At 36.4% G+C, this 21,571-nt stretch overlaps 3 protein-coding genes across 3 annotated transcripts; 1 reads left to right on the forward strand and 2 right to left on the reverse strand.

The window, feature by feature from the left end:
- Positions 1-4,486: 4,486 nt before the first annotated feature.
- Positions 4,487-7,191, forward strand: LOC110904585. The gene is made up of 3 exons (XM_022150426.2): positions 4,487-5,116; positions 6,724-6,795; positions 6,881-7,191. Exons 1-3 carry the CDS (start codon positions 4,538-4,540, stop codon positions 6,881-6,883), a joined length of 654 nt encoding a protein of 217 aa, XP_022006118.1. The 5' UTR covers positions 4,487-4,537; the 3' UTR covers positions 6,884-7,191.
- Positions 7,192-8,263: 1,072 nt separating this feature from the next.
- LOC110904584 (katanin p60 ATPase-containing subunit A1) lies at positions 8,264-13,238 on the reverse strand. Its single transcript, XM_022150425.2, has 7 exons — positions 12,400-13,238; positions 11,023-11,506; positions 10,729-10,926; positions 9,744-9,988; positions 9,489-9,647; positions 8,887-8,974; positions 8,264-8,817 (listed from the first exon to the last, which is right to left on the reverse strand). Exons 1-7 carry the CDS (start codon positions 12,519-12,521, stop codon positions 8,536-8,538), a joined length of 1,578 nt encoding a protein of 525 aa, XP_022006117.1. The 5' UTR covers positions 12,522-13,238; the 3' UTR covers positions 8,264-8,535.
- A 6,620-nt stretch (positions 13,239-19,858) lies between these two features.
- Positions 19,859-21,089, reverse strand: LOC110904582 (protein CDI). The gene has a single exon (XM_022150424.2). The coding sequence runs from the start codon at positions 20,862-20,864 to the stop codon at positions 20,103-20,105; it is 762 nt and encodes a 253-aa protein (XP_022006116.1). The 5' UTR covers positions 20,865-21,089; the 3' UTR covers positions 19,859-20,102.
- Between the last annotated feature and the right edge of the window lie 482 nt (positions 21,090-21,571).

Here is a 21,571-nt window from a genome sequence, read left to right on the forward strand (position 1 = left end):
CTACCAGCGATCATCGACCAGAACAGCAACCACAACAGCACGTCATCAGCAGACGCAGTCCGACACCAAAGGGTAACAAAATTCTTAAATAGGTTTGAAATTTCATGTGTTTTGACATTGTTTATGGTTGTTTAGATGATTTTTAGGGTGATTATGTTGTTTAGATGATTTTTGGGGTGATTACACACGATTTCTAGGGTTGAAAATTAAAATTGAAACATTATTTTATGGAGCGATGAACTTATGCATCAATTTGTTTGTGATAGGAACCATGAGTAGGGACGTTATGACGCAATTTCTTTTGTTTTACATGACCCGACCCGAACCGACCCGACCCGATACGAACCGATGGAAAAATTGCTAAAATTTTTAAAAAAGTTTCGCACCCCCATGAAAAAATTCTTGGGTCCGCCACTGGTTTTGTTAGGATTTAGATTCAAAGGTGATTACGTGCATGGAAAACAATTATGGCCCTAACTAGATTAGATGCATCTTGTCACCTTGCATCGGATCCTTTCCTTCCATTCAAGCCGTATCTACTATTTAGATGTTATCCCGATGCGTCTTACCAATAGTAGATCAAAATTACCATCCTGCGTCAAATCTGTTTCATTCGGATTAGATTCTTTTTTTAGATGTTATCATGTCATGGATCAAAATTTTCATTAACTCTCCAAATGGAAATTACATCCAAATAGAAGGTAAACGGGCTGCGCTGCATCAACTAATTCTTAAATAAGATTGTACTCGTTAACCCGGCCAATTCAAACACTTCTAAGAACATGGCATGACTTTCTCGAGGAGCTTCCGGAAGAAAGTGCAAGAGCCGATATCCACAACTTTGCAGTTGTCATATCCACAACTTTGCAGTCGTCTACTTGCTATTCTTATGTAATTTGCCATGATGATTGGAATGAAGTATATGATTTAAAGTGCTAAAAAATGTTGAAATTTAGATGAAAAAGAGACGTGGATAACAAGAAGAGAACTAACACGAAAATCCTGAAAATTTGAAGATTGGTACAACAAATGTTTGCAAAAACGAACAACTGATGGAATAAAAAACGACAAAGACATGATTCATGAACAACATATAACATGTGAGGTAGGTTGTTGAAAGTTATTTAAATGCATTTATGTTAAATGAGTCGCTTTGGTAGGTTGCCTTCAAAGCAGAAAATAACGTATGCTAAATTTTGACTTAAGACTGTTGAATTAACTCTTTAAATCAATAATGTGATTTTGGTCGATAGAATCATGTACTTTGGTATTATTTTTTAAATTGAAGTTGTATTTATATGGAATAAAAGGGTAAACTAGTCAACCGATTGAATCATTTTAAGCCCAATCTGATATGGTTTAATAACCAACGAGTTTTTAAAACCCGTGCGTTGCAGCAAGACCGTTAAACTAAACAAAAAATAGATGTAAAAATCTTGAACCACATGCGTGCATTGAGGAGTGTTAACTCACCAAATTCATACCGTAAAACATTGCCATGAAAATGAATAACTAATTCGAAATTATAACTAAACCAAATTAAACAATCAATAGAATAATTAGACTCTCAATGCTACTCGAGCTTGATAAGTGTTCACCAAACTCGAACTTATTTGTCAAATAGGCTTATTTTAGGCTTGAACTTATCTATGCTCATTAGCTTGATTTACACACTCTAAATTCCTAAGAGCATTCTCATCCAAACCACCAAAATCTGTGTGGGGGGTTTTTAAAATATAAGAAGTATAAAAAGTGGTTGTGAGTGGAGGAGAGAGAAAATGTTACTGTTCATCTGTATATTTGGGGGGACACTGTTCACCCCCTATACTTTTTTAATATATATTGAAAGTGGTTGTGAGTGGAGGAGAGAGAAAATGTAATATATATTGAAAAAGGAGAGAGAAAAAGTATTTGTTTTTAGTGGAAATATATTGATATATGAGTTGTTTTTTAGTGGAATGTATGTATATTTTTAGTGGATTGGATGTGAATGCTCTAATAGTCTATATTCAACTTTAATAAAAAAAAAACAATAAATTCAAAACGTATGGGTATATTATTTTTAGTATGTATTAGTAACTAGTTAAAGGTATGGGTTCGATTCATTACGACATCGGTACGGTATCGCCACTCAGTATATCAAGTGAAAGATAAAACCCAAAAAATAAAGTTACGATATGACCAAAATAATATAGATATGTGTTTTACATTGGTCAAAACCCATAAATAAGAATATCAGTAACGATTATGATAATAACGATACCGATACCGATGTTATACCGTCGAGATCGCCAGGGCATCAAAGTTGCTAAGACATTATCTTAAATGTTATATGAGAAAACTTAAAAGAATAAAATAATGAAAACTTAAAAAACTATAATATTATATGAGAAAACTTAAAATAATAAGATAAGGAAATCATAAAATAATAAATTAAAGTAGTAAAATAATAAAATAATGAAAACCTAAAAAACTATAATATTAAAGAAATCTCGAATTACTGTTGATCATGAGTTTCCTTTAATATGTATAATGTATAATTTCTGAAACATTGGTGTAAATCGACTAAACACATTATACATCATATCATTTTTTTGAATACGTTATTTGGAATAAAATCACATTTCAGTTTCGATTTAAAAAAAAATTACATCTATTGTCTTTTCTCTTTCACCTCCTGCTAAATGTATCATCCCTCTCACAAGACATTGAGAAATACTATCTCTCATACATTAAGTTTACCTTTAATATCGAGGGTACGATTTAACCAGACCCCCTTTTTCCCCACATTAAACTTATATCATATTTTGTCATTTTCAATAAGGTATGGTGTTTTAATGAAATCATTGTTTTGAAAGTAATACGATTATGCACATGAAAGTCTAGGGGTGTTTATGGTCTTGTTCTTTGCGGTTTTTATGTTAAGCCATGAACTAGACCGTTAGTAACAGTTTTTTAACCCAAAACCAAGTTCGGTTTCGGTTTGAAGCTCATTGTGCTTTTATACAAGATTCCTAAACTTATGGTTGAATTATTGATACCTTACCATCATATTCGTTTTGGTTTTGGTTTTTGATTCTAATTAGTTTATTAGGGTTAGAAATCTGGAAGTTAGAAAACCAAAAAGAAGGAGAAAACACACAACAGCCGTGTAGCTTAATTGTTGAGATTTGAGAAAGTAAAGGGCTTTATGTCGGGGGTAGCGTAAGACTAAATAAAATGACTAAGACATATGAACACTTAAAAGGTTAAAGGGTTAAAAGGTTCAAATCCCGCGAACTCGGGTGAGCAGCAAAAAGGATGTGAACAGTAAAACATCACTTTACTGATTGATTGCCCAGCCTCTCACAACCGTAAAAGAAGACATGTGCACAGAGTGTAGTCTTTTACCCGCAGGTCCAAACGCTTCAACCCATAAAAGGGTAAGTCCCTCACTGCAAGCCTGTTTCACTAGTCAATGGTTTCTTCTTTGGGTGATGTCCTTCCCTATAAAATGACACTTCATTTAGTGCTGAGGGACATTCCGATCAGCTCTGATTCCATTGGGATCTCTGGTCTTTTCTCTCGAGTGCTTGTTCCATGCAAGTCTCTCTTCTTTACATTCAACACACACATTTCCATTGCTCTCACATTCTAAGCTGAACACACTTCAGTGGAGGATCTGGAGCTAACAACAAAATCTAACTAGTGAACATCTCTCCACGTCTTGCAAACGTGGGGGGACCCCACGACCTGCGTTAGGTAAACCTGAACCCTCCAACCCTTTTGCCTAACCAATCCAACTACTATCATGGGTCTAGTATTTGTTGCATCAACAGGCTTAGCCCCACTTTTTATTTACTTAATAGAGTCAAAACTAATTTTAATTAAGTGAAATGATAATATGAAATTTAGAAAAAAAATACATATAATATTTTCTTACAGTCCGATCTAGTTTCATACAGTTGGTTTTCAAAATAAGCTATAAGCTAAACCGTTTTTGTGTCTTAAAAATATTGAAACCGACCAACCAAAAGTTAGGAAAAAAAACAAACCCTAAAACACAACCAATAAGGGGGTCGGGGCACCTCACACGTTGAGGGTTGTAGGTTCGTTGTCGCGCGACAACACCGCCGCCACCCATTAGTCATGCACGGGTAGTTTGCCTAGCTGCAATCCTTTGCCGAAACTGATGAAGTCCATGGTTCTAGGGTACTTATAGGTAGGGATGAGCATGGTACCAAAATACAAGAAAAATAGGTACCGGTACCGAATACACTCGGTACGGTACTGGTTCGGTACTTGTATCCGACACCAAATGCTCGTCCCTATTTGTGGGTAGGCGCCGCTAGTGCTCTGCGGTTCTAGGGTTATTGGGGTTAAGAATTGACATGGCAGCACGATTGATCGTAGTTAAGGTACTAACCTAAAATGTCCTTTCCCCGTAGTAGTTAGTTTAAACAGTTTCTCGGTTTTAAAACGAACCAAGAACACCCACGAGCTATAAAACCTCTTTATTACAAGCCAACACAAAACCATTTCATCAATCTTTGTAACCATGACAACCGGAAAACCCGAACCATCCACCTACCCATACGATCCTCTTCCTTCCACTCCTCAACAACCCCAACCTCAATACTACGTCGTTTTACCCTTCTACTCCTCCTCCGGCCACCGTAGACGGCAGCGATTATTCCGCCGCTACCTCTACTCCGCCATCACCATCCTCCTCCTCTCCGCCGCTCTCTTCCTCCTCTGGCCATCCGATCCGTACCTGCAAGTCGTCAACCTTCGTCTCGATCGCTTCAAAGTCAACACTGCTCCGATCTCGCTCGATATTGTGCTAGCTGTACGGATCAAGGTTCGGAATCCAGATGTTTACTCTCTCAGTTATAAATCGCTCAATGTGTCGGTTGATTATAGAGGAGAGAGGCTAGGGTTTGTGACGTCAGATTACGGAAAAGTGAAGGCATTTGGTACGTCATATATTGATGCGACGCTTGTTCTTGACGGAGCGGGAGTGGTTTCTCAGGCGGTTTTTTTGATTGAGGATTTGCTGAGAGGTGAGATTCCGTTGACTACGGTTTCGGAGATTCGTGGTGGTCTTGGAGTTGTGCTGTTTGATCTTCCGATTAAGGTATCTGCATTTGTTTCGTTGATTGATTTAATGCATTATGTTATAAGCAAAATTTTAATAGACTGATTGATCTCCATGATTCATAATTTGATTAATTGATTGCAAAGGCCCTAGCCCTACACATTTGTATGTATACTAATGGATTAGGGTTAACAGCTTTGGGAACAAGAAACGTTAATTTAGATTTTAGACAACATTAATTTAGGAAAACACTAATTAGGCAGCTTGCGTTTAGTAAGTGTTTGTGAACAGTTCACGAACACGATCATTTCCTTAATGAACAAACACGAACAAGAATTCTCGTTCGGTAAGCGTTCAGGAACAGTTCATGAACAAGCTCATTCATTAATGAACGAACACAAACAAGGCCCTGTTCGTGTTTGTTCGGTTCGTTTACAGCCCTACTCGTGGACGGTCTAGCACAGTCAATGGAGTTTTTTGTAGGTACTGATTGGTATTTGGGCTTTATTGTGTCAACTGTGCATTCTTTATATTCACATTTTCACTCTTGAGAAACTAAAGCATTCTAAAAACTTGAAATTCACCAATTTGAAGTAGTAGCAATTGAATATCTATCTAGTACAAGTTTCAGGGTGTATATTAAGCCATCGCGATCTGTATCTCAGTATTTAGCCTGCAGTCCATGACTTCTTTATTGTGGTTAGTCAGCCAATACGAACACCGTGTTGTTCACAACAGTGCATTAGCCAAGTTGGGTTTGCAATGATCTTCTAACTTTAATGTATATTTGGGTTACTTTAAAAGAATCTGTCTTTGCTGCATAGCAGCTTGTGCATTTCTTTTGCTTATGTTGCTCTGCTTGCTTGATATACGCCTCTTGGTAACAAAGCTGAAGGTGATCATGTGATACAACTTACAAGGTTTTGGTTTGGTGTCTTAGCTTACTGAAGTAACAAGGGTCATAAAGTTATGTTTTTTGGTGACACGATCTATGCAGTTAAAGCGGTCCAAAATCGAATAGCGGTCAAGCCGTCAAGGTCCGCTATATGATATATAGGTTATAACGGTGGTATAGTGGTAATTTTTATACCATGCATAATTCATGTATTTTTATATATATATAAATATATCTTTGAAAAATATTAATAGTAATATCAAAATTCATAAGAATATCATTCCATTATCAAAAACCTGTTTCAAAACAAATACTAATAGTAACTTTGAAGTATGTAATTTAAGAATTAACACAATCAAACACCGTTACTGCTATAACCGCTATAGGCCACCGCTATATCACCGCTGTAGTACCGCTATAGCACCGGTATAGCGGTATTTAGCGCCGCTAATAGCGGAACCGCTATAGGCCACCGGTATTTGGACCGCTACACACCCTGAGGTCCGCTAACCGCTATAGCACTGCTATTGACTGCTTAGGACACGATTATAGCAGTTTTCAGCTTAATCCCTTTATCATTGTTTGCACAATAGAATGGCTTTAACTTTTTACAAATGGTCAGTTCGATGATTCATACATTTGTATATAATAGAGAGCCTTGAATCATGTATATCTGCCTTATCTTCAATTTCGATCTGGCAAATAGTTGTTTCTGATAATATCTCAACCACTTCTTGTTGTTGATAAACAGGCCAAGTTATCATGTGAGGTTGTAATGAACATACGCAATCAAACAATTGAACGTCAAGATTGCTGTCCTGCGGTAAAATGCAATCTTTTTTTTCCACTTTTATCATATTAAATTTATCTCTTATCTTTGAGTATAATTCTGAGCTTTCCTGTTGCAGTGAATTCGTATATCTAGGTTGCAAATGAATTAACGCACCAGCAAAGATAAAGAATCAGGCTATGTTATATGCTGTTAAGGTTATCGGGTTCCGTACATTAGTGTCGCATATCTGCTCCTGTTGTTGGGTGGTTATTGTCTGAGAGCTGTTTCATATGATGGTCGACGTAAATATAACATCATACATCATTATGGTTTGTATATTATTATTAGATGTTGGATCACGAGTTACTGATTCCAAAACATCTTAACGATGTATTCTTTCGTGGTAATGTACTAAGATTTGTGAATATTGATCGATGTTTGCGTTCAGAGGATCAAAGGAAAACACATCTACTAGTCTGACTAGATAGTGTAATCTTATTTAGGGTTTCAACCGGACTCAAAGCAAGGCTTGACTATCTTACACTTTAGCCTGGGCCCTGGTGGATGAGGTTTCAACGACTGTCATGATGCAAATCTCTGGGATTTAGGAAGATTAAATAGCTCAAATTGCTCATCAATTAAGCAAAGCTCAATTCGTGCTCTCTTTTTGAATGAGTTCGAGCTCAATTTACTTGATGAAAGCTTGACTAGTTCGCAGTCATAAATATAATATAATATTAATTAAATTTAACAATTCAAATATACAAGAGTACTTGCATATTATAGAGGAGTCAGTTTTCATGAGGTTGACCATATGAACTCGAGTCAAATTCTTACGAGCTCGACCAGGCTAGTCATATGTTTCGAGCTTTTATTTGTACTCAAGCTTGATAAGCGTTCCACCATTAACGTCGTCAACAGCACGTACATGTATATATGAATTCAGTTACAAACTAATATCTGCGAAAAGCAAAAGTTGGCTAAAGAAAGAGAAGCAAAATCTGGATGGCGGAAGTGCAGAACAACATGAACATACCATGCCACCATACTAGGAGGGATCAACCTTTTTCGAAACCAAAGTTTTAACTTTGAATTTGATATACATTTTTGATGTACGTGTAATTGAAAGGTTGTAGTTAACTTGGAGCCTAACACAAACTTCATCCTTTATGAGTTATAGCCTATAGATAGAGATGGCGGATAAAAGATAAGATGGTATCGGCTAGAGTGGTAGCTATTGGTAACAAACAGGATGTTCGGTATTTCAAATAGCTTAAAGTGTTCTCTAAACACCATCACAATCCCTCTTTAGCTTTAGCATGGAATCAAAGATCACGGTTTGTGTTCTATCTCAGTTAAACATAATAAAATATTTAGAACAGTTTTAGCCATATATCCCAGTTTGTTTTGAGTATCAAAAGGTACCTATGATACCATGTAATTGCACATATTCTTGTATACTAGGTGTACAAAATAGTAAATACTTGGTGTTCTGCTACTGTGCTACAAGGTATATATAGATTATACAAGCGAAGCATACCATTTACATTCTAACACCCTGCAACTGTGGTGTTTCAAGTAAACCGATTCTGGAATCGACTACAAGTAGGATCAAATTAAATAGAAAGTTACAACCGTGCAAGGTTACACTCCTAAAGATACACAAAACAAACTAATTGACAGCAATCATGGTATTTTTCACACTTCAGCACTCAAAACATGCAGAACATGAAAAAAAAAGAGAATAGATAAAAAACGTAGTTCACGAACCTGCATTGACTCTGATCCCTATTAAGCAGATCCAAATTCAGCAAACCACTTCTCATGGCGTTCGATATCAGCAGCAGATACACTAGGCTGAACCTTGGTGATAGCCTCTTCAAAGTCACACATTGCAATAGGATCTTTTGAGATATCTTCTTTAGACATGTTCTTAATTTCTTCGCGTGTCTTCCCTGCTATCTTACGTCTCATCCCGTTTAAGGAAGCATCTCGGCATACATTTGTCAAATCATCACCGCTATATCCCTCTGTTCGACGAGCCACCTCATCAATGTCCACGTCAGTAGATACCTGATAAACATAAAGGTACTTGTTAGACCCGTGCATATTTAGGATATTTCAAACTGTCAGTGACTTTACCTCAACGGTTCTCAAATTGATCTTTATTAGCTCTCTTCTACTCTCGAAATTAGGCAGAGGAATATAAATTCTCTTTTCCAGACGTCGCCTGTATAATAGCAATAACCGCGAGCTCAAGAAACAAAGATTAATATTGGGTAAAATGCCATTTTCGTCCCTGAGGTTTGGCCATTTTTGTGATTTCCGTCCTAGGGTATGTTTTTCTGCATTTGGATCTAAAAGGTTTGAGATCTTGCCATTTTCATCCGGCTTGTTAACTCCATCCATTTTTCTCCATTAAGTCAGGGGTATTTTCGTCCTTTTTGCTAACTATTCTTTTTTTACTTTATGTAAAAAGACCAAATACCCCTGAAAAAGACCAAATTGCCCTTTAATTTAGCACAAAAGACGAAAATAACCGTGACTTAACGGAGAAAAATGGATGGAGTTCACGAGCCGGATGAAAATGACAAGATCTCAAACCTTTTGAATCCAGATGCGGAAAAACAAACCTTTGGACGAAAGTTGCAAACCTGGCCAAGCCTCAGGGATGAAAATGGCATTTTACTCATTAATATTAAACTATTTATATTTATTAAGTGAGAAGATGGAAGATTCGAAACCTTAATGCTTCATCAATATCCCATGGGAAATTTGTAGCTGCTAAAACCATCACGATTTTGCGACTACCGTCTTCATTAGTGCCTGTGTTGTTTACACCATCCACCTGAACTAAAACTTCAGATTTAACCCTTCTAGAAGATTCGTGTTCCCCTGAGGCTCTGCACAAACGAAACCAATCCTTCTTGAACAAAATGGCTCAATGCGTAAACGTAGATTTGAACCCGTTGTAAACAGTGAAAAGGAAAAACACTAACCCACGGGAAGTACAAAGAGAATCGATTTCATCGATGAAAATTGTGCTTGGTGCGTATGATCTGGCGAGATCGAACAAGCATCGAACCATGCGTTCACTCTCTCCGCGCCATTTGGAAGCCAAGCTAGCAGAAGAAACGTTAAAGAATGTGGTGCCACACTCGGTAGCAACGGCTTTAGCTAGTAGTGTCTTCCCAGTGCCAGGTGGACCAAACATAAGAACACCTTTCCACGGTCTCCTGATTCCCTGTATAATATACATATATAGATTAAGATTAATATATTTATGGCAAAGCATATATGCACACCAGGCAGTTATCATGCAGCACTGATAGGGTAGATGAAATTAGGGCTGTAAACGAACTGAATGTTCAGTGAACCGTTCTTGAACCGTTCGGCGGGAAGTTTGTTTATGTTCGTTCGTTTAACAAATGAACGAACACGAATAAGAAACTTCATTCTTTAAGTTAAACGAACGAACATGAACAGAGGTTGTGTTCGCTCGTTTATGTTCGTGAACGTTCGGTAATGTGTTCATTGTGTTCGTTCATTTAAAGATTTTCATATGTTGTATTTTTGTTTTTTGCCTTTAGTTTTAAAAAATTTGAAACCCTAGTTATACTATATGCCTCTCCCAGCATCCCTCATTTGACCATTTCAATTTCAGTTTGCGTGAAAGCTTGACAAACTTGTTAATTTTGTGTTAATCATGTTTATGATAATTATTTACTTTGTGATGGATTATTGGTAACTATTTGCGATGAAATGCAGATTTTGTTCATACACGCCGTTTGTGTTCATTTGCGTTTGGTAAGTGTTTGTGAACAATTCATGAACATGTTCATTTCCTTAATGAAGGAGCACGGACAAGAAATCTCGTTCGGTAAACGTTCGTGAACAGTTCATGAACATGCTCATTCCTTGATGAACGAACACGAACAAGTTCGTTTACACCCCTAGATGAAATCTTCAAACCATCTACAATACCTGGAAATAATCAGGCATCAATAGTGGAAGAACCACAGCTTCTTCTAGTAGTCTTTTGGCTTCACTCAGTCCTGCCACGTCATCAAATCTCACTCCAGGGGCGGCATCTAAGACATCTCTTTCGAGCGTTGCCGCCAAGTCAGCATCAGGGCCTTCATACTGCCCACGTTTTGACTTCCCCTCTTCACCGTCACCGTTCTGATTATCACAAGTGAATAAACAATAAAAACAGAATCCTCATTTTAGACTCAATAGGATGTATAACATATTACATATATAATAAGCAAAACTTACCACAGCATCATCCTTCCCTGTGGATGGTTTTCCTGAACCGGTTCCTTTCTTCCCAGTAGTTGATGTTTTAGCTCCCGGGTTAACCCTGCTAGAAGCACCAGCCTTCCCTCCACGAGCCGTTGCACCGCCTCTCGTGGCAGAACCGCGAGCCCAAGCCCCGTCCTGTGCCGTCTTTCTTGTAGCCCCCGGACCAGCTCTTACGGATCTTCTAGTTGAAGTGTCTCGACTTGGCGGTCTCCACACATCCGGATCGTCCATGGGAGGAGCACCGGAAGAAGTTGGGTACTCATCCAATGGTTGAAACACGAAAGATGATTTCTTTGCGGAAATTGGAGGTGAAGAAGGCCTTCTGCCCATTATAGTCTCCTTCAAAGACCCCTTTTCAGCGTCTAATTGCTTTACAACCTCGGTTTCCTCTAACAGGTTTTTTCTTACATTTGTCCACTTTGCACGGACCATAGGATCATCCAGAGTGCTTAAATGCCTTCAAAAATATAGAAATAGGTTTGCATCCAAGACAGTATCAGAATGATCATGTTTCACGATAAAACACAGCCAAAAAAGACGAAAAATCTAGATACTGATTTCAGCAAGACCTAGTAATAAGATAACAGATAACTAATTATTCAGTATCTACTTCAACTGCAAAACTACATATGTGCCATAAAGCAACAGATCTGATAGTTAACCTACCGGTCTTAGATCAAGGACTTGTTTTTCTTCAAAAAATATCATCCACCAACAGATCTCTGTAGAACGTGATCGAAATTGCTCTAGTGGTCTAAATTTCTTCAAAATAAAAAAGCTATGTATCTAACAGTATCAGAATGATCATGAATTATAACAAAACGCAGCCGATAAACTTAAAGGTTAAAATATCTGGATAATGATTTTCAAATTTCAACAATATCAAGCAATAAAATGGCAGAAACCTGAACTACTTGAACAGTTAAACTAGTTTTTCAGTATTCACTTCAACTGCAAAACTAGTAAACTACATATGTGCCCTAAAGCAACAGATCTGATACTTAACCTACCGTTCTTAGATCTAGGTCATCTTCAAATAACCTAATCTACCAACAGATCTCCGCAAAAAATATAATCAAAACTGCTCTAATATCCGTGAAAAAACACTAGTCGTCTCAATTTCTTCAAACACATATCATCGAACACTTGAAATGCACGAATAATCTTATCTACCAACAGATCTCTGTAAAATCTAATCAGAATTACTCAAACATCCGTACAAAACCACTAATCCTCTAATTTTTTTCACACACATATCGTCGAACACTTGAACTGCAGAATAAAGTATAATGCGAGTGTGTATGTACATAAAACTGTAACTGATGACGAAACAGAGAGAGAGAATATTACTTGTTGATCTGAGCTATGGCGCCATCGAAGAAGATAACGGAAGTATCGTACAGTCCTTCGAGTGCATATTCTCTGGCTAATTTGAGATGATCCTGTAATCCGGCAAGCGATGTGCCTGCCATGTGTAATTGCCGCTACGAGAGGTCAAACCGAGGGTTTGTTTGTTGAGTTTTGAGTAGTATTGTTGGACTGTGTGAGGATGAAGAAGAAATGCGGTGGCGGACGGTGGCCGGAGCAGAGGACGACGGCGAGTTTTTAACGATGGAGATGACTGTGTGTGGTTTTGACCATTTTGTTATGCTCGTTGACGACTTATGTGACGTGCAATCCACGTGCCTACGTTTTTGGTTTGACCTTTGACGTTATCAGTTCTAGAATATGATTATTTTTCCTTTTCAACTTTTACTCTTTCGAATTTAAGCAAATACCATGTCAACCTTTTACGTATTTCTTATTAAAAGCAGTCTTTCTATTCCTACGGAGTAGAGGTAAGGCTGTCTACATCTTATTCTTCTCTAATCTTATCTTAATTTTGCCATTGATGAAATTTACTGAGTATGATGATAATGATGACCATATCAACCTAACACGAAATTTATGAGTTTCAATTTAGTGTATACTTGATTCGGTTTACTATGTGAATATACTTCTAAATGGGTTGGTCCATATCAAACTTGTTGGTTTGTTTAATCGCTTTTACTAGTTTTATTCAAAAGGCTTTTTTTTTTTTTTTTTTTTTGTATATGGGTTCTTGTGGTTTTTAGATGTTGTTGTTATCATCCGCTTAACTAAGACCATCCAAAATTCTTTTTGAATTGAGGGAGTTAGTCATGTGGATGATAAGGACAATAAACGACAAGAATTAAAAATTATAAGGACCTATATGTGAAAAAAAAAAACATTTTGGATGAAACTAGCAAAACTGATCAAACGACAAGGATGAAAATGACAATTTACTCTTCATTTATTGTTATAAAGTTTTAAGCACTATTCTATGTTGAAACATAAACTAGATGAGTATTTTAGTTCGTAACTTATAAGTTAAAAGTAAAATGGCGACAAGTTTTATAGTATTTGTGTAATTGCTTATAAATGCTTATATATTTTTTGGTATAAATTAATGATTTGATAAATAATATGAAAAAAGAAATAGTTTCTTTAGGTTAGACGGGTCGTTTATATCAATCATAAATAAATGAGTTGCGTTTCTGCATTGATGCCTAATATGATTTCTTTTATCATTTTATGTATGTCATGTTGGTGTGAAATTTCATATTTATGTTAGGTTTCTAATACGACCCCTCTCAAGTCTCAAACACTACGAGTTGTGAGAACCATGAGAATTCCTACTTTCCGCGCGAGTTGGGACACAATTTTTTGTACAAACGTAGATGAAAATATTATAAATACATCTGTAAAAAAAACAAAAAAAAAATTGTCGAGTCGGTAGTCTTGCCTGTTGTAAGTTTTGTTTACGCGCTAATGTAAATTTTGTTACGACGATGAATTTTTTTTACACATTTAAATTTGTGCATGCGGCATTTTTCAAATTTTTTTTTTCTGAAACAAGTGATTTTTTTTAAAGATTTTTGAGATTTTTTTTTGAAAAAACCTTTTGAAAGGCCTAGTTCTCACAACTTAAACTGATTCTCATTTTATTCTAACCCTATATATATATTTCACAATGTAGGGGTTCTGATGCAAGATGATTAAACTTGGCAAAGGGGTTGTGTTAGACTAAAGGGTATGGGGGCCGGCTGAGGCCCGGCTAGGACCGGCTCCGGTCCCCCACATCGCCCCCTGGGCTCGGCAAAAGCGGCTCCCCACAGCCGGAGGAGACAGGCCTCCTTTCTCTCACAATAACCTATACATACATACATATATATACATAAAGGGGCTCATCCCCCACCCCCTAGGTCCATCCCCTCCAAGCCGAGCCTACGTGGCGCTGATGTGGCGGCTCATCCTCTTAGGGATGAGGCTCTCGATACCCACTAGCCTTAGGGATGTGTTAAAATTTTTATACATGTACATAACATAAGTGGTACTGTACTACCCATGCACATGTTTAGTTATGCTGGTTGGATTATGGTTAACTAGCTTATATCCCGTGTGACACACGGGTTTAAAAGGTAAATTTAAAACATATTAATAAATATGATGTATGATTTTTAAAAAATCAAAATAACATGAAACCAAGTAATCTAAAATAATAATGTTTTGACACTTGTCAGTTCCATTTTCCATTTTCTATTTTATGAGCACAAGTTTTAGTTTAGTAAGTTGTTCAACAAATATAATCGACATCTCCATTTTTTAAAGTGTTCCTATGAAATCTTTATTTTGAAATCTTTGCTGCCTAACAACCCTTTAAGTTGCTGAACCGCAATGGTAATGACCACTCCTCCCATGAACCCCACAATCGCAGCATGTGACAGAAAATCGATCAGAAAATCCAATCTGTAAAAAGAGCAACCACTAAAACTATATAATATTCGGATCAAAACGACAGTTTTTGTTAAAGTTAATATTACCTGAAAAACCCGAGTGCAGCTTGAATGACTCCAGTGCCCCTTCAACAACTGCAACTGTTTCATCATCTGCAAAATAAATATATGAACCTATGTAATAAGTTAGATATAAATTTGTAGGTTCATGAATGCATCACATCAACAATTGACAACACAACACCTAAAAGGCCTAACCTTACTTAGTCTGACTCTTCAAACCTGTATTTCCATCCTCGTTAAACTTGGCTTCAACGGCCCGTTCTTCAGTCGAAGGCGCCATTCCTAACTTGTTCCCGATAGACTTTAACCAAATTGAGTCATTCAAGATTCATAAGGTTATATGAACCTTAAACAGCTAGCCCTAGAAATACCTAAGCATAAACTGAAATCACGAAAAGCGAATGAAAGTAATTTTTTTTAATAAACGCTTGTAGAAAAAAGATTAAATGCTAGAATTAAGGGTTACAAGTCACATCTATTTTTTAGATAGAATAAATGGGTTAAAAAGGGTTGCAAATAGTCTGAGGTCTACTTATAATACATACATCATTTTTGTATGAAATATCATATTTGGGATCATAAGTACACATAAGTTATTTATCTAAAAAACATACAAATTTGTGGGTCGAACCAGCCGAACAACGTGTTCTGACTCGTTACCCAAATTGCAAAATCTTGCCACCTCTAGAGAAGGCGCTGGCAGATAAAATCGCTTCCTCTAATATATAGTTGGTTAATAAACATGCTAAAAACTTAGTAAAAAAATTATAAACAAAATGTCACACTGTGATAAGTAATTAAGAAAACAAACAAAATGTCTAAATAAATAGCAGAAATAAAGATTTACTCATACGTTTTATTGAGAAAGCATATGGATATATTGTTAGCCTAACCTCAAAATTCCCCCACAATGAAACTCAACCCCTGAAACCTAATGAGTTCAAAATACATATACATGATTAATGGTGTAGAGTCAAACAAAACTGCAATTACAGAAAGAGCAAATAGCAATGGGATCAAACTAACCAAGGCAAAAAGGCCACGCTCCATATACCATCCATTGATGGAGCTTATAACGTCATCCAAAGGTCGCATATGTACAGTTTTCCTTGCATAACTTGGAAAAAAAAAACTGTTAATAAAGTGACCCATGAAACCTCTTATTACATAATAATGTCCATGGAGAACTTACCATATCCATCGTGAAACTTGTCCTCTGCTATTCTAAGCATTGTTTGTACACCACCAACTACCGATTCCTGTTTTGGCTAAAATTTGTTAGGACCCAATACCCGACCTATCCTGTTCAATTTTACCAGGCTTATTATGAGAACACATTTAAATCATGTAGAAGTACTTCAATTCTTCTTAAAATTCCCTTTTTCTACTACATTATGCCTTACTCTTTCTTTCATTCTGTCACAAGGTGTGTTTCCTTTGTTTCAATCTACCTCATTTAACCATTTAAATACATCTTTCAGTTATGTAGCTTTTCCTTTTATATAAAAGCTAATGATGATTATATTTAAAGACCTGACAGCAAAAAAAAAAAAAAACATTTCCCCCTAAATAACACAAACACAACGAATTTACTCAAATTCAAAATCGATCAGTACTTTCCACAAAGTTGCTCAAGGACTTAAGCAGTTCCAATTTGCATAATTAAAAAAATAGTAAATAAATATATGAAAAAAAAATGAATCTACAAATTTATATCTAACTTCAAAGAAAACATACAGCAAAAATCTTGATGCCAGTATGGATACAATACGCAAAGAAATCAAACCCTAAAATTGAACTTCAAAGAAAATTGCTTGATATCGTAATAAAATATAGAAAAAAAGGTAATAACTTAAATAAACTAAATCAAACCTTCACATCTGAAGCAGCACATGCTTGGGGTACGAACATCATTACTGGTTTCAGCGGTGGAAGATGGTTGAACCCTAGCAGCAAGATCGATGGAAGATGGTTGCAACTGGTTTCAGCGGTGGAAGATGGTTGAACCCTAGCTGCAAGATCGATGGAAGATGGTTCCAACTGGTTTCAGCGGTGGTTATTGTTGCGATGGCGGACATGAATTTGAGAGAGAGCGCTGTAGGGTCTCAGATCTAAAAGAGAGGCGATGAAATGGGTATTTGGGGATGAGGTTCTTTCTCACTCTTCCTTTCTGGTTCTCTCTTTCTCTCTCTACAAAAGAAAACCCAGTTCAGGAGTATAGATAGCGTGGATAGTCTAGATGATAAACACGTTAGTAAATTAAAGGTGGGGTTGACACGTGTCTTAATTGAATATGGAGGGGACAAGTGTCCCAACCATTGTTCTTTTATTATATATAAAGATATGAGGAACTTCGAGGTTAATGTGTATATTTTTATAATTTAAAAAAAAACTAGTATTAAGCACCTCTCGCGTTGCAGCGGGAGCGAGCACTAATGCCACACTATTGTCAGCGACCACCGACACTGATGTTGCGGTGTTAATGCGAAAAACGTAAAACATATAATAAAATAACTAAGTTGATATAGGACTCGCGCGTCACGATGAACCCGCGTCAATTTTTTCTCGTTTGACAGGTTTATCGTAATCTATATATAATATATATCATTACCACTATGCAAACCATAATGCATACATTACAACAACCATTGCATCAATATGTTGCAAATTATATTTATACAAGATTTTGGCTAAGTTAATTAGATTACTATAAATAATAATAATTTACAAATAAAACAACACAACTTTGAATGGATCAAACCGATGAAATATGGTAAAATAATGAAACCATTATTTGATTAGAGTACTGCATACAAAACAGATTGAATTTGCTAAGGTAATGAAACCGTTATTATTTGCTTAAGGTACAACCACTTAAATACAACTTACAACCTATATTTGATTAAGGTACAACTATTGAAGCACAACTTACAACCAAATATGCACACAAATGTTTGAAATAAATAATATATAAATGTGTTTTATGTAATTGTTTTATATAGATACGTAGTTCTAGAGTATTAATATGAATAATATTTTTTTAAGTAATATTTGTATTCGTTCCAACCCACAGATATGTTTAATGTGTTCAAGTTCATATGTCTAACTCAACTTTTAAGGTCATGTCATATGTGGATTCCTATCGGATATGGCATGCCAACAAGACTTGTTTCCACCCCTAATTCGTTCATAATATAGATGGCGTTGATGCATGTTTACGTGAAGTTTTAATACTTCAATTATGTTTTTTTAATAGTTTTATAAAATTGGTTGATATTTAAAAGGTTGGACTCATACGCCATGGGCCAAGTGATCGCCGCCGCCTGCCCTTCCGCCGCCGCCTGCCCTTCCTCACCATGTTCTCGATCACCATTGACTGGCCACGTGATCGTTGTCATCTTCCTTTCCCTGAACGTCGTCGTACTTTGAAGGTACAAAATTAATAATCGGATAATACAAAAAGCATAACAAGAATGAGAATGTATTTTTGGGAAAGCTTGTGAAATCAAATCAGCGACTTCCCTTTTATAGGTATGGAATCATCGCAATGTTTTCATGAAAGTGTGTATTAGTTGACGGTTATTCAGTTACTTCAGCAGTGAATTAGGTTAACAAGAAAAACTTATGTGTAGTAAGATAGTTACTACTTACGACCCAAGTTGTCGTTAATGACTAGTTACCACCAATGACCGGTTACTACTTAATTATCATAGTTACTATTGCTCACCGGTGCTAATCATACTTAACAAATATGATCAATCGCCCGACTCATGGGTCAAATTGTTGCTAATCTCAGTTACCACTAATTTCAGTTGCCACCTTGACTTAACTTGTATCGAAGTATATAATGTAAATTTATTTGGAATTAAGTAAATCCAACTATTCTAATTTTATATTTATTACACTAAAATACCAACATATAGCATCATCATATCATCAATCAATCATTATGCTAAGTATATTCTAACAATAGCAAAGCTAAGGTATGGCCTGAGGAGGGTGAGATGTAGACAGTTTTACCTCTACTCGTCGGAATAGAGAGTCTGATTCCAGTGAGATCCCTGGCTTGATATACCAACATATAGTCATGTTTGTATATTATTGTTTGAGCAGGTTCTGAAAATGGATATTCTAGTTGATATTCTAGTTCGGAACTATTTGAAATTTCAATTTTGGCTAATTGAGAACCACATGGTAAGCTAGCTAATCAAAAATCAAGAACATGTGATTCTTTAGACCACGTGAAACACTTCCAAGAATGCATAGATATTACTGAATAAGGACGTTTTTTTCTTGTATTTTTATGGTTCATATCAAAGTCATTGTGGTCTCACATAATAAATATTATTGAATCCAAAACTATTACCAAATCAAGGACAATATTTCATTATTGTACTTTTGTTCAAATTAAAGGCATTGTGGTCACACATGATAAAAAAATTTTAATCAAAAAGGGCAGCAATGCAATTTGTTACCCGTTTACCTTCTATCTCGATGTAATTTCCTTTTACATTCCTTTCAAACTATAAACGATTCAAAACAAATGAATTGGAATATCTTACTTGCTCACCGCCCTACAATACCTGTTCTCGTCGAAGCAATCGTTGTCATTGCCACCACTACCAGTACCACCCCCATCGCATTCCAACTTCTTCAACAATTTAGCAAACCAAACAAGATTAGTTTTGTCAAATAAATGCACCATAAATTCTAATCCCTTTAACAAATTTCAATTTCAAATCCAATTTCTTTCACAAATTAATTACACCCAACAAAATTCAATGAAACAAACGTAACCTTAAATTTTTCAGAATAAAAAGTGACACGTATATCTTTTGATTCAAATCAAAGACATAGTAGTCACAACATAACTATTATTATTGCATCCATTGACACAAAGGCATTCCAATATACATCATGACATCAAAAGTTCAAAACCACTATTACAATAAGTGCAGAAAATCAAAATTACTTATAAGGAATCCAAACATATACAAAAAAAGAAAGCTAATGTTGTTACAAACTTACAATACTCCACCAATGAACTTGCTATTACAACACATTCACAAAATCAAAACCAACAATTAAACCCAAACAATTACCCTAAAACCACCAACTTATTGTACCCTAATTCAACCCCAAACCAACCCAAACTCAACACCACCAATTCTTTCAACCATATCATCAAACATATTATTTACAACAATCTCCAACTTTCTTCTCTTTCTCCTTAACCTTCTCATACTCCTCCATCTCCCTCACCCACACCTCCCCAAACTCGCAATCTCTCCACGCCTCAAACCACGGCCCACCCGACGTAAAATGTATCGCTTTGGGGCACGTCGTCTCATCCCCCTCCACAACCTTATTATGCCCAACCAAAAAGTTCCAAACAAACGGAACCGCCCCGATCTCCTCATCCTCCAACCACATAAACCGGTGCAAATACGCACCCGACTCACTATTCACCACCTCAGGCGTCAAAACCCTATTCTTCACATGCCCACAATTATACAACACCATCGACGACCAATTCTTTCGCGGGTAAACCGTCTGAACCGCCCCATCCATCTTGGTTGTTTCGGTAGGAACATACTCATGTTTCACACACATTAACGCATACTTGTCGTCAATAACATCATGCAATTCTTTTACGTCACCAAGGTATAAAAAATCACAATCTACAAACAATGCCCACCCTTGGTAATTCGCTAGAAATGGCGTTAGGAAACGTGTGAATGAGAATTCAGTGCTCTCTAGCTTGTTTCGTTCGCGCCAAAAGTGGTTGTTGTTACGTAATTCGGATTGTTTTATTGGGATGATTTCGACGGGGATAGTGGATCGTTTTAGGATGGAGTATCGGCATACTTCGTATGCGATGTGTTCACGTGTGTCGTAACCGATGAAGATCCGGAATGGTTTGGGGGGATTGGGGGTGTTGTGGGTTGCTGACATTTTGATGGGTGAACGGGAATTAAGGCTGTAAAGACGGGAAGTTTTGTTAGAATTGTGTAAAGAAGAAGAAGAAGAAATTGAAATGATTTGGGGAAATGGAGGGTGTTGTACCGTAGGAAGTACGTGAAGATCGAAGATGTGGATTGAGGTGTTAAGAAAGAGGTGGCGATCTTGCTTTTATTTCTTGAGATATGGATTGATACCGGTACTTAGAGCATTCATACTCTATCGATCAAAATATGTGAGGGGAGGTTTTTATATTATAAATGGTATAAAAAGTGGTTGTGACGGACGGTTCAACCGGGTAGACTGGTTGACCTTATAATTCCATAAAATGATAAAAATACGACTTCACTTAAAAAATAATCCAAAACTACATAATTCCATATTAATAAAAAAAATTTCCAAAATTTAATCCATAATAAAAAATTAATCCAAAAAATGCTCAATTTTCCAACAAAGTTTTTTTTTTCTTAAATAAAAGTGTACAATATTTGTGATATTGGAGTGTTAAATGTATCAAGTTCAGGACTGAATATGGAAGACTGGAAGGTCGTGAGTAACGTACGCAGGAACTGGGAACGCTGGATTAATTACCGAAAGTATGGAAGGTCGGTAATTACCTTAATATCATTTTTTAATGAAATATGAAATCAAATTTAAAAATTTGGCAAAACAGTTCAGTGGTTCGAACCAGTAGAATCGGA

The sequence above is a fragment of the Helianthus annuus genome, chromosome 12 (assembly GCF_002127325.2).
Source record: "Helianthus annuus cultivar XRQ/B chromosome 12, HanXRQr2.0-SUNRISE, whole genome shotgun sequence".
Taxonomy (NCBI): Eukaryota; Viridiplantae; Streptophyta; class Magnoliopsida; order Asterales; family Asteraceae; genus Helianthus; species Helianthus annuus.

Excerpts from the sequence above, each read along its gene's own strand:
- LOC110904585 (XM_022150426.2), top strand. The coding sequence starts at position 4,538 with ATGACAACCGGAAAACCCGAACCATCCACCTACCCATACGATCCTCTT. Across the intron at positions 5,117-6,723 it reads TGTTTGATCTTCCGATTAAG|GCCAAGTTATCATGTGAGGT; the intron begins GTATCTGCATTT and ends GTTGATAAACAG.
- LOC110904584 (XM_022150425.2), bottom strand. The coding sequence starts at position 12,521 with ATGGCAGGCACATCGCTTGCCGGATTACAGGATCATCTCAAATTAGCC. Across the intron at positions 10,927-11,022 it reads CAGGGAAGGATGATGCTGTG|AACGGTGACGGTGAAGAGGG; the intron begins GTAAGTTTTGCT and ends TGTGATAATCAG. Across the intron at positions 9,648-9,743 it reads TCTCTTTGTACTTCCCGTGG|AGCCTCAGGGGAACACGAAT; the intron begins GTTAGTGTTTTT and ends TCGTTTGTGCAG.
- LOC110904582 (XM_022150424.2), bottom strand. The coding sequence starts at position 20,864 with ATGTCAGCAACCCACAACACCCCCAATCCCCCCAAACCATTCCGGATC.